A 12,352-nucleotide genomic window follows, 5' to 3' on the forward strand; every position below is an offset into this window, starting at 1 on the left:
TTTCTAGATATTATATTAAAGATTCACTAGTTTTCATATATTCTATTATCTGATTCTGCTCAAAAATTTCAAAATTTCTCTGCTTTAGCAAAAGGATTATTCAAATTTTTATTTTTGAATTAAATATAAAATCATGGTACGATTTTTTTTATGGAGCTACCTGAACTATAGTATCAATCGTTAACCAAATAACCAATCTGTACCAGGGCGATGCAGGGCAATGGTGCCACCACCGGCTTAGGGAAGAAGAGATGGAGGAGGAGCCGGCCGGTTTCGCGGGCCTCGTTACTCGTAAGCACTTTTAACGTACAGCCAGCAAGCCCGGTGGTGGCATGCTGGAACGGGCGAGACGGTGGCGCTCGAGGATGAGTACGCTCGATCTGAAGCGCTCGTGTTGGGGAGAGAGACAGAGGGGAAGAGAAGACATCAAAATAAGGGTACTGGCGCATGAATATTCGAGCAACCTGGACGGTTGAAAAGTGACTGAAATTTGTATGGATTTTCAGGTCGATCATTGAGAGCTAGACAGTCCCAGTTGGCCATAACGCAATTACTATTACAGATATGAAACTATATCTGCCAAATTAACAGAGAGAGTGTTAATGAGTTACAGCAGTTAGTTACGATCTATACGCTTCTTAATTTAGTTCCCTCCCATTCCCTTTTACCTGCTTGCCTAAGTGGACCAACTGGTCATGCATATGCATGCACATCCTTCAGTCCTCCACCGTTAAGGAACAAGGACATATGCCACATCATTTTGGCCGAAAGACATACGCTACCTTCTCCTTTCCCGCCCCCTTTTCTTCTCACTATAACACGCACCACTCTCTAGCTACCTCGATCACCACCTCTCTCTCTCTCAAGCAGCAAGCAAACCAAATTAACTCCTCCAACCAAGAGACATAGTACAGAGAGATCGAGCTATGATGCAAATCCTCTGCGAGTGTTGCAACAGCGACCACCGTTCTTCCTCCACTCCGATGGCCACCACCACCTCCTCTTCCGCCTCCGATCCCGCCGCCATTTCGCCGACGCCCTCGCAGCAACATGCCAGCAGCACGGTGAAGACATTGGATGACCGGCGGCCTGCTGGCACCAGCAGCAGCGCCGGCGAGACGGAACCGAAGGCGGCGGTTGAGCCGCAGGAGTACCCACGGCGACCCGGAGTGCCGGACTGCAGCTACTACGTGGAGTTCGGGAGCTGCAAGTTCGGGATGCGCTGCCTGTACAACCACCCTGCGAAGCATGCCGGCGGTTGCGACAAGCTGGAGCACCCGCAACGGCCCGGGGAGCACGACTGCCTCCACTACCTGAGGTTCGGGAGATGCAAGTACGGGATGAACTGCAGGTTCAACCACCCTCCCGACCGCCTGCCTCAGCAGCAAGTGGTACGTTCGTTATTAGGGCCTTCTTTGCTCGGTGAATATAGGCTAGCTTTATCATATTCTCTAGCTTATCCGGTTGATTTTTAGAATAATGTTTGATTATTCAATTCGTCTTATTTAAAAAATTAGTGCAAACATGCTCAAGTATAAGTCTTACTTAAACATTATTAAATGATAAAACATGTCGCAACAAAATAAAATAAATAACATTTTTATAAATTTATTGAATAGAATGAGTGATTAAACATAATGTCATAACATGATGACGTCATCTATGAAAAATATTTTTAATGAAGGGAGTATATTCAGGTATGCTATATAATGTTTGTAAACATGCCGGTATGCTAATGTTTGGACAACATTCCCTTCAAAAAAGATTAGTCAACGTTTGATATATTTTTCATATAAAATCAGATGAAAACAAGGTTTGCATAACAGTTTTAGAAGAGCTCGGAAAAACCTATAACGTCTAATTTCAAGACATTTTCATTAAGATATTCACGTGCCCGAATATGTGTTTGGAGTGCTAGGATCTATTTGGATAAAATGAACATTTAAAGTTGTCAAACTACTTTTTGATAGAGACAAGCTTGGTATATATCAAACATTTTCAGTTGACAATTTTCTTATTTAAAGTAATCCAGGTCGTAGTGGAGTTACAGTTTTCTGATAATTTCGTCCACTAACATTGTGGTAACTTGAAAATGACTATATAATATTGTAGTCGATAGTTTAGTTACTAAATTTGCAATTCTGTGAATTCAGTCAGAACAAAAAGGGAAGGATGGAGGAAATGCGAGTTCTTTACAAATCACAAGCATCGGCTCAAAACATTTTTGTAAAAAAATCTTCTTTTATATTTTGCACGATGGCCCATCCCTACATTCAGAAATCAATGTATGCATAAATATTACGTCATTAGAAGGAAGTATTATTTTTCTTAAACAAAGTGTTTTTCAGTATTTTCCTTGGAAAGCTTGCCACTGCCACCATAGTGAAGGAAAAAGTGAAGCTGAGCATGTAAAGCTGAACTTTCTTGGGCTTCCACTTCGTCCTGTAAGTTTTTCTGTACATCTTTTCTTGTGGGGTTATTTCCTTCACCACAAAGTTATGTTAAGCCGATCTTTTTTTAGCAAGCTTTAATTCTCTTTGTCTTCTTCATTCATCTCAACATGGCTCCTTTAATACTGCCATTTCAATATTTCATAAATTACAATTTGATTGGTGAAAACATGATATATGTAATTCCGCAGGGGACTGGATTGTGCTCATACTACATGAACCGCGGAATCTGTAAATTTGGCAGTAATTGCAAGTTTCACCATCCAAATTCAGGCTCAGGTCATGAGAAGTGGGATGGCTCTCTCCAAACCAATCAAATATCCTCGGGAGTGAACATTTACTCGGTCCTTGACCATGGAGAATTAAATGAGCAACCTGTTCCATCTAAAGATGATTTTCAGGTAAGTTTTGTTCAAAATATTGTAGGCTTTAATTTCTATATATGGTGTGATCCCGAACTTGCACCATGAAATATTTGACATGTTAAATATAGACCTGCTAAATGTTTGGGTTAATATGCAATTATTTGCATTGTCTATATGGTTGCTATTATAACCCTATTCATCCAAAACATTGGTAATGCCATTAATTACTTACCTAACGGTTGGCACTAAGAGATCGATTTGGCAGTACATACTCAAACAAAAGAGCCCCTTTCTCCTAGTAGGCAATTTCCATGCAAACTGAACTGTCTTGAAGTTTGATAGTCGAATACTACAATTTGTTGGCTTAATTCAAACATGTTTTGAGTGGGAAGCATTAGCCAATGCCTATGATATACTTGTAGTGCATAACAAGGGTAGACATGAACAGGAGTAAGGTCGGATAGCAGTGGTTTGAGGAGCAAGAGCTGCAATAGCTCATCCAATGGGAGAGCCAAGCATGAAAACGAGTTGAGACTTGAGACAATACTTGATACTGCATCATTATTTATGTGTGCAACTCGTGTTATATTATCTTCTTATATAGTTGATACCTAGTAAAGGGCATTTACTTCTATAAAGCAAGACATGCAAGAAGCCACATCATCAACAATTTTAAGACATCAGATCACATTAGTACAAAGATAACAACCGTTTGATCAAGAAGCTACTTATTCATCCAATTCAATCATTTATTAGTTATACAATCACCTCCCTTTGCTCCACCTCATAGTCACACATAGCACTGTTATATATTTTGTGCATAACTCAAATTATTGTTAAAGATGTGTGTTTTATTTTACTATGCATGATTAGATAGCATATAATTATTAGTTATCGTTACCTGAATCAATTTTCATAAAAAAAACTTGAATGAAGCAGAGAGATGCAAATTGTCTAACTACAACAATACCCATATTGCACATGAAAATAATATTCATATATTATAGCAATACACAATGACGCTTGGAAAAATGAAGCATGAATTGTATTATACTAACATAAGATATATATAAAGCCACATTATTATATATTTTGTATATATACAGAGTTGCACCTAACCATTTAAAACTACGATTTTGTTTAACGATAAAACTAAAAAACCCGCGGCAAGACGCGGGGTGCCAACTTTTTATGTGGTTTGTACCTTTTGCCATGCTGATTAATTTTGTAGTGATCTGCTGCAGCGTGGGAATTCATGTTTTCAGCCTGCTGAGCAAATCCGTTACACAAGGGATCAACTTCTCAAACTGCGCGAGGTATATTAATTAAGTTCTTGTTGACTGGTTGTAATATATTTTACAGATTAACTCATTGTATAAAATTACACTAATTATTATACTTTACTCATAATCTCACAATAGTTAATAAACAAAATATTCATGTCATTAGTATAATTCGTCACTGTAAAACATCTTTTATCTACTTTTGATATTCAAGGGCGAAGCCAGGAAAAATGGTCACCGGGGTCTACTAACTAATGATACTAACAACAGATCTATAGCTTGCAATGACCTAAGACTATGCATAAGATAGAACAAAATCAACAGTGCCATATTATGATAAAATAAAGTCTATTGCTCTAGTGGTTACCTCTTACATGTTACAAATCTTGTATACGGCTCCTATCCTCCATCTTGTGAAAGCCAACAACCACATCATTATTTGGAATTGAAGCTAGCATTTCCGGTTCGACGAAACATATGGTACAATCATTCATAAATTGATCACCAATACGATTCCGTAGAATTTGCTCCACCACAATTCTCATTATCACCATGGGGGGTATTTTTGTTTTCAAGAATCGATCCATCATAGTTTGCATGCCTATTAAATAGTTATAGAACAAGATTGATCAGGAACACAATTACACAATATAGACAACAAATGCATAAGCAGCAACTCTTAGCAAAACCACTAGTTTCTTACCATCCATTATGCTGGGAGGAAAAAATAATTATGAATATATAATTCAATCCTCCTCCTCGTTCACGACCATCAGGCATAAGGCCATGTAACAGAAGTCTGAATAAATTGAAAAGTGCATATTTCAGAACCCTAAATTCCTAAGATTAGGTTTCAGAGATGAGAAAACAAGAATTTGTGATAGTCCCCGGAAGAAAAAAAATTGGGATAGGGTTACCTACTTACCTAATCAAACGGCAGCTCGGCTGCTCACGCTTGCCGTCGCGTGATCACCTAATCCTAGTTCTTGATGTCTTCGGTCTTTGCTGATTCGCCCGTTCGCCGCCCGTCTAGCCATCCCGGCGTCTCGCCCGCCCTTGCCTAGATGTGACTCAAGAAGACCTGAAGACGAGAAGTCGAGACTCCATAATTACCATGGAGGAATACTAGAATACGTTATCAAAACAGGGATTTTGTGGAGACTAGTGGAGTAGTGGGCTGCCAGCCTTGTGGGCTCAAATTCAAGCGTTTTCTCATTACGTGGGCTGGGCTGACCTAGCTTAGATATTAATTTGTTTGTTGTGTCATTACTGCTAACCACAAGTGGCTTCAACTAATTAATTCTACTGGGGTCTAATATTTTTTTTGACCAGGGTCAGCGACGGTAAAATAGAGGGGGTATAACATGCTTGTTAAAAATCGTCGGGGTTAGTAGACCCCGATGCTTTGCTGTGGCGTCGCCTAATGATATTTATGACATGACTATTATCCTTGAAGTATTTGTGTATTCGTTGCACTACTAAAGAAAATGTTTGTGCGGATGGCCAATAACCAGTTTACATGGGTGTTTTCTGACTCGCATGCAACTCCGTGCCGGAAGAAATTGAGGGTTTCCATGGGTGGCACCCTTAAGGACACGCTAGTGAAAATTAATTTTCTAATTTTTATTCTTGTAGGTGCAAAAAAACTCGAAAAAATGTTTTGTATTTCGGTATGCATCTATACACAGTTGGGCGTCCAGGGTCACAAGTCATGCAATTTTATGTGTGCGTGCAATTTATAGGATTAGAACCTAGGTACTCTGATTCATTCAGTCTGTAATCTTCTTACTATCTCACCTATTTTGAAGTTTTTGTTGTAAATTGGATGCTATTCTTTTGGCTTCACCTATTATAAGAATTGTAATATTTTACACTCTAAATGATATCAAATGGAGAAGTCATAAACAACAAACTTGTAGATAGTGTTGAGCTCTGCAACTTTGTTATATAGCATATCTCTATCGGAGCTCAGTTGAAAGTTTTAAAAATCAGTTTTATCAAAAATATATCTAAGAGTTTGTAATGAATATTTAGCCCCCTAGACGATGCCAACAACAAAGTTATAGACCTCGTCGAGAGCTATAATTTTCATATAAAGTTTATCATGACCTAAGTTAGTTTGAAATAACTATACTTTTTTTTCATATTTTTGTGGCGCTCCCATTTTAACAGAGTTTTTTCTTATACAAAGCCGCCCACACAAATCAGTTTTTATGGGTTGTATATTTATGCGGGTTGTTTGCTAAAGAAATCCGTCAGGGAAAAATTTGTAAGGCCGGTTTTCTTCGAGAAATCCACATGCAAAAACATTTTTCCCTTACTTTTTGAAAATAACAAAATTTCTGATTGAGATGGACCGAACTCCTCCATTATCCTTACAATATTCTCTGTAATATGATTTGGTTCATATTTACTTAGAACACTTATTTCAATATGATTGTTCACTTATGTTATTTATTCTCTATACGAGTTGGCATGTTATGTAACTTGATATTATTAAATGACCACCGGGAAAAAAGAATCTCATAGGAATTCTGTGAAAGTATAAAAATTGACATATTACAGGAATTACTATAACAATCTCATAGGACTTTGGTTTAGCTCAATCAGATTTAATATGATTTTTCTAAAAAAATCAAGATGGTACTTTGTAAATAACACCTTGTAAAATTATAGGCCAGAACTTATAACGAATATTTAAGTATCTAAATAATCTTATATAGAACTACTTTCATCAACAAAGTTGTATTCTCATTGTGCTCTAGAATATTAATATAGAACTTGCCTCCATCCAAGGTTGTTTGCAAAACTAAAAACCAAATTCAAAAATAGATCCCAGAAAGAAAATCAATATTTGGACCCCTAAACTTTCTCAAAATATCAACTTTAAATAAAAAAAGTAGTAGATCTCGTAGATGGCTCAAATTTTCGTATAGAACATGTCACCATTCGAGGTCGTTTGGAAATATAAGAAAAATAAATTAAAACATAGATATATGATCAAATACATGAATATTTGAACTCCTAAACAATCTCAAATGAACAAACTTTTAATTACAAAGTTGTAGATCTCGTCAAGTGCCATAATTTTTAGGTGAAGTTTGTCATCAGCCGACTTAATATGCAAGAGTTTTGATTTTGTTTTATATCTTAGTATTGATTCTATTTTCAAGGTCGGTTCTGTTGAAGAGAATCCATTATAAAATTTTAATATTCAAAATGCTAAATTATGTCAAATCTAAAACCCTTCAACAACAAAGTTCTAAGTCTCATCAAGATCTACAGTTTTCATATAAAGTTTGTATTGATCTGACTTCATATGAAGGAGCTACAATTTCGTTCATGTTTTAGTGATTCTCCCATTTCTAAGGGTTGATTTCTTAGGTAGAGCTGCTTGTGAAAATTAATTTTTGCAACCGCATTTCTTAGAGGTCTGCATGTAAAAATTAATTTTCATAGATGGTCTATGACCTGAGATGGTCCCAGCCATTTTCACTTGTGGTATTTTCTTTGGGCTGCCCGTGAAGGAGAAATTGTAGTCGCTGTTAAACATCCATTATTATCATTTGATATTTATGAAATGACTGTTATTCTCGAAGTATTTATATATTTCGTTGCATGAGTGTTTGAGTTATCTATATGCATGAATGTGTATGTGGCATCTTTCCACATCATTCAAATGCCTAACTATAAATATGTGCAGACTGTTGATGTACCTAAGGACATCATGAAACTTATTCAAGATATTAATGTAGAACTCCGTGCTGAAGATGAAAGTCGGGCTCCAAATGAAACAAATTATGTGAGAGCTCTTCCCTTTTCATTCCAGATGCATGCATGGCATATCACTGATCTAATTAATGTTCCTGAGTGTTAAGCTGTCATGTCCTGTCTATCATAATCATAATAGACTCCCTTGTTTCAGCTTAAACACTGTATTATTTTTGTGAATGATTTTTTCCTCGCTTCCAAAAAATAATACTACTTGCCAAAAAAATATTGTTCTATGTTATTGTTTAAACTTGTTCGAAACGACTTGTTAATAAGTTTTATCTCAATGTTGTATCATATATGTTAGGTACCAACTCTGTCATATAAACGCTTTCAGGAGACTGACAGCCATGACTGGCATTCACGGTCTTTACAAACTCCAGTGGTTGCCGAGGAAGAGAAATCTCAGGACGATACTCGTGAAGCAAAAGAACCCTATGCTTTAGGTTGGAAGCAAAAGGAGTTTAACAAGCAAGACCAAAAAAGCTTCCAGTCTGATTCTAAAGCTCAGGTATCTTGAAAATTGAAAATCTAAGTGTTTTAGTCTTTGTGCTCTCAGTAGGCCGGTTTGGCTTTGAGCTCTCAGTTGTGTACTGCACGACGAGTCACCATTATCTCTTGAATTAGTAGTTAAACTATATGAAGTGTACATCTTGGGATATCCACTTTAGATTTCTAGTGTAGTGATATTTTACGACCATTTAAATGACTCTTGGAACATTCTAATTTTACTGTAAACATCAGGCTGGCCCCACCTTGGCTCTTCATAAGGCTGAAGACCCTTGGTCAATCCAGAGAAGCACTGTCCCTGAGAAATACAAAGTTCTTAAAACAGTAAAAGGGTACTCATTGATTTGGGAATAATTGCTCGTGTTTCTTTAGTAAATCATTTTTCACTATAATTTCATATTGAAAAAGTTTTTCTTCTTTTTTTTTGCACATTTTTTTTGTTTTTCTTGAACAGTATACTGAACTTATTGACACCAGAGAAGTTCGATATTCTGAAGGACCAACTAATAGAAGCAGGAATCACTAGAACCGATATTTTGAAGGTTTGGTTAATTCCATGTTTCTCTTGTTCTGGAAGCTTTAGTTATGACTGCTGTTGATTTGCTTCTGCTATGTTCATTTTATGCAGGATGTTATTGATCTTATATTAGAGAAGGCGGTTGCTGAACCAACTTTATGTCCGATGTATGCCCAATTTTGCTCTTATCTAAATGAAAATATCACAGCATTCCCCCCAAAAGACACTCATTGTGAACAAATTACATTCAAACAAGCACTATCGGACAAATGTCAACAAGCATTTGAAATTGCTCGCAATGTTCGAGCCGACATCTACAAATTGACTGGACGAGAGCAAGAGATGGAGCGACGGGATAAAGAAAGGCTAGTGAAACATCAAATACTTGGAAAGATTCGTCTTATTCGTGATCTGCTCAAGCAAAAAATGGTCCCAGATAAGATAGTACATCACATTGCTCAGGTAATCATGCAATTAACACTGGGACCATCCATCACCAAACTGTTTTGCTGTTAATGATGGCTAGAATTTTTTTTTTGTGGTTAATACTATTATGTAGCAGTTTATAAGATGACATGGTGACAGTAGAGTACAAAATGTATCACAATTATGTCATCGATTAGCAGCTGCTATCAAAAGAAAACAAATAAAATATCTGAACTAAAGATTTAACAAATATTTTATCTGGGTATGTTTGATCAGAATTCCGCAGTTCTGGTTAATTTCTCTCTAGACTACAAATTAACCACCAATGTTAAGTTCATACAAAATAAAACAATTCAATTTATTAATGATTTTAAAATTATGATTAGTAATAACTAAAGAAATGCACATCTTATAGATTATATTCTGTATATAATGTCTGATGTTATACTTTTATTCTGTTCCTTTGTATTTTATCATTTAATAGTTCTGAGAGTTAAAATTAATAATTTCATGTTTTTCTTCATTAAATAAGTATGGTAGCTAGGATTAATAAATACGAAATTGTAAAGAGTTAATTTTGGATTCAATTATTATAGCTCTTCTATGATTCAATAATTTTAAACATTGGAAATAATAAATACCAAGTTTTACTCGTGTTTAGTTTTCAATTCTAGTACTTCCTTAATTCCATAATTTCAAGATTAGCTCAATGTCCATGACATGCACTCTCTTAATATATACCATTTCAGTTCTGACCCTCCTTGGTATATGGTTAGGTTCATAATTATTTTCTCCAACAAATGTAAAAAGTTATATGGACTGCGCCGAATTACTTTAGCTATATCTACTGTATGAAAAAAAACTAATGGTGTTGGAGCTTGTGAGTATTATTTTTGTAGTGATATTTTCTTGTGTTGGTAGCTGACTATGGATAAATATAGTCCACTCTCTTGCTCTATTAGATGCAACTAGGCATAACTTCCTTTTCATCTATAGCTAGATTTTTTTCTACTTTTACTCTGACATGTTATCCTTTCAACTCTTCTTCAGGCAGTGACGGATTGTGAAAATTTTCACTTTGAACCACTTGAGAATGTTGATTTGCTAAATATAATCTTTGACGGCGTGCTGGATTCGGTTTTACCAGGAACTGAAGCTAATAAAGTTGTCAATGCTATTATTGGTATCGAGAAATGTTCCATTGCTTCAAATGATGCTGGGATCATTCATAAGGATGTTAATAGGCGAAATGAGGAGGCAAAATTACAAAAATCTTCTAATGATATCCCGAATAACTTGATCGATCCTCAGAAAAATTATGTGGTTTCAGCTTTTGGTCATCCCATTGAGAATGAGAAGCAAACAAATTCAGAAACATCCGTGAGAATCAGTGAAGTAGGATGCGGTATTTCTGAGATCATGGAGTTAATTGTTAATGCTGGTGCTGAGGAAGGCAGTGATGAGCATTTCATTGCTACCCTATTATTTATTAAACCTGAATATAGGGAAATATTTCTTACCCTCAATAGCCCTCAAGGAAGACTTCGGTGGCTAAAAAGGATGTGCAAAGTGAAGGAATAAGTGTTGAATCTCAGTTCCATTGTGCCTAGCTATTGTCTACTCCAAAAGGCGTGTATCTATTAATGAGACCATTGTGGTGTGCCATGTAATGCTACTTAATTTTATTAATTTGCTCTTTTGTATATCAAGTAGTAGGTTTTAAACCCACGTTTGCGTTTGACTATATTTCAGTGAGTTCAGTTCTTATGTGATTAGTTACACGTACAGTGTATCCTTAATCTATGTTTGCTAAACATAGTGCTGCTCTTGTTATGCACCGCAATTGAACGTTGTGGCTTAATCAAACATTTTGTCGTGATAGATCATAACGGTCTTAATACATGACATTTAAATTGCATCGATCAAAACAATTGTGCATTGAAAACACTCCGTGCTACCCTCCTCCATGTTGTCCTGGCCGGGAGCCCGGGAGCCCGGGAGCCCGAGAAGAGTCGATCTGGCATGGAGTCCTAAATATGGATCTCGATGTGGAGGCTACTGGTGGCTTTAGTGGGATCAGTGAGGAAACATCATCGGCGAGCTCAACACCCCCACATTCGAGAATTAAGTGTCCTCCCAAAATTGTCCTCTCTATCTATAGAGCTCAAGAAGGAGCATAGCAGAGGAGATCTGGAGGCCTGACCTCTCCGGATGTAAAGCCCGTGGAGGCCGAACTGCTCAATCTTTGGCACTTCAACTAAGAGCAGTGATCTTCGTGAACTTATCTTTTTGTCATTTTTTTTTATTTGGCAGGGGAACAGAGTTTGTCATTGTGGCCATTTGCAGTTGTCAGATTTTTCTTTCTAGACAAACTCATATGGATAGATAGAGACTGTCATATTAATTTGTCAATTGGGGAATTTAGGACGAATTTGGGGAATTTGTGGATGTGAATTTGGAATTGTTTTCCTTGGATTGAAAAGTATTGTATGGTCGGGCATGTTAACCTCCTTTCCATGGAAAGAGCATTTCCATATATAGTCGGATGTTTTAGATATCAGCCTACGAAAATATCCATAGCACTCATCTTAAGGAGATGCACGTGGAAATGTATTTTTACATGTACGTACTACGTAGTTGTTTTCATGTATTTTAACAGTCATTCCCATAGGGGCGGTCGGATCGAGAAACCACCTCCGAAAATACAATTTGGCAGTCTGAAAAAACTGCTTTCGACGCAAACGCAATGGTTGTCAGTTCAATCAAGTACGCATCGTCACAAGCAAGCCCATGGCGTTGCAGATTTGCATGTGCATATCCGCATCCACCTCTCTTTCGGGGGCAGAATCGATCAAAACTGCTGCTAGCTAGCACTGGAAGCTATTCTTCCAGTTGACGGTAGGCTTGTGTTTAGATCTAAAGTTTGGATCCAAACTTCAGTCATTTTTCATCACATCAATCTGTCATACACACATAACTTTTCAGTCACATCATCTCCAATTTTAACCAAAATCCAAACTTTACGCTTAA

General features: G+C 36.8%; 1 protein-coding gene across 2 annotated transcripts; it reads left to right on the forward strand.

Moving 5' to 3' along the window:
- Nucleotides 1–800: 800 nt before the first annotated feature.
- On the forward strand, nucleotides 801–11,208 carry LOC4341162 (zinc finger CCCH domain-containing protein 43-like). 2 transcript variants are annotated; one of them, XM_015786360.3, is made up of 10 exons: nucleotides 801–1,391; nucleotides 2,349–2,444; nucleotides 2,642–2,851; nucleotides 4,060–4,131; nucleotides 7,802–7,900; nucleotides 8,177–8,380; nucleotides 8,614–8,711; nucleotides 8,834–8,921; nucleotides 9,008–9,358; nucleotides 10,373–11,208. In XM_015786360.3, the coding sequence occupies exons 1-10, from the start codon at nucleotides 927–929 to the stop codon at nucleotides 10,901–10,903; spliced, it is 2,214 nt and encodes a 737-aa protein (XP_015641846.1). In that variant the 5' UTR covers nucleotides 801–926; the 3' UTR covers nucleotides 10,904–11,208. The 2 variants fall into 2 exon arrangements, with proteins under 2 accessions (XP_015641846.1, XP_025882267.1); XM_026026482.2 differs by having other exon boundaries at nucleotides 8,207–8,380.
- Nucleotides 11,209–12,352: the final 1,144 nt, after the last annotated feature.

The sequence above is a fragment of the Oryza sativa genome, chromosome 6, assembly GCF_034140825.1.
Source record: "Oryza sativa Japonica Group chromosome 6, ASM3414082v1".
NCBI classification, from domain to species: Eukaryota; Viridiplantae; Streptophyta; class Magnoliopsida; order Poales; family Poaceae; genus Oryza; species Oryza sativa.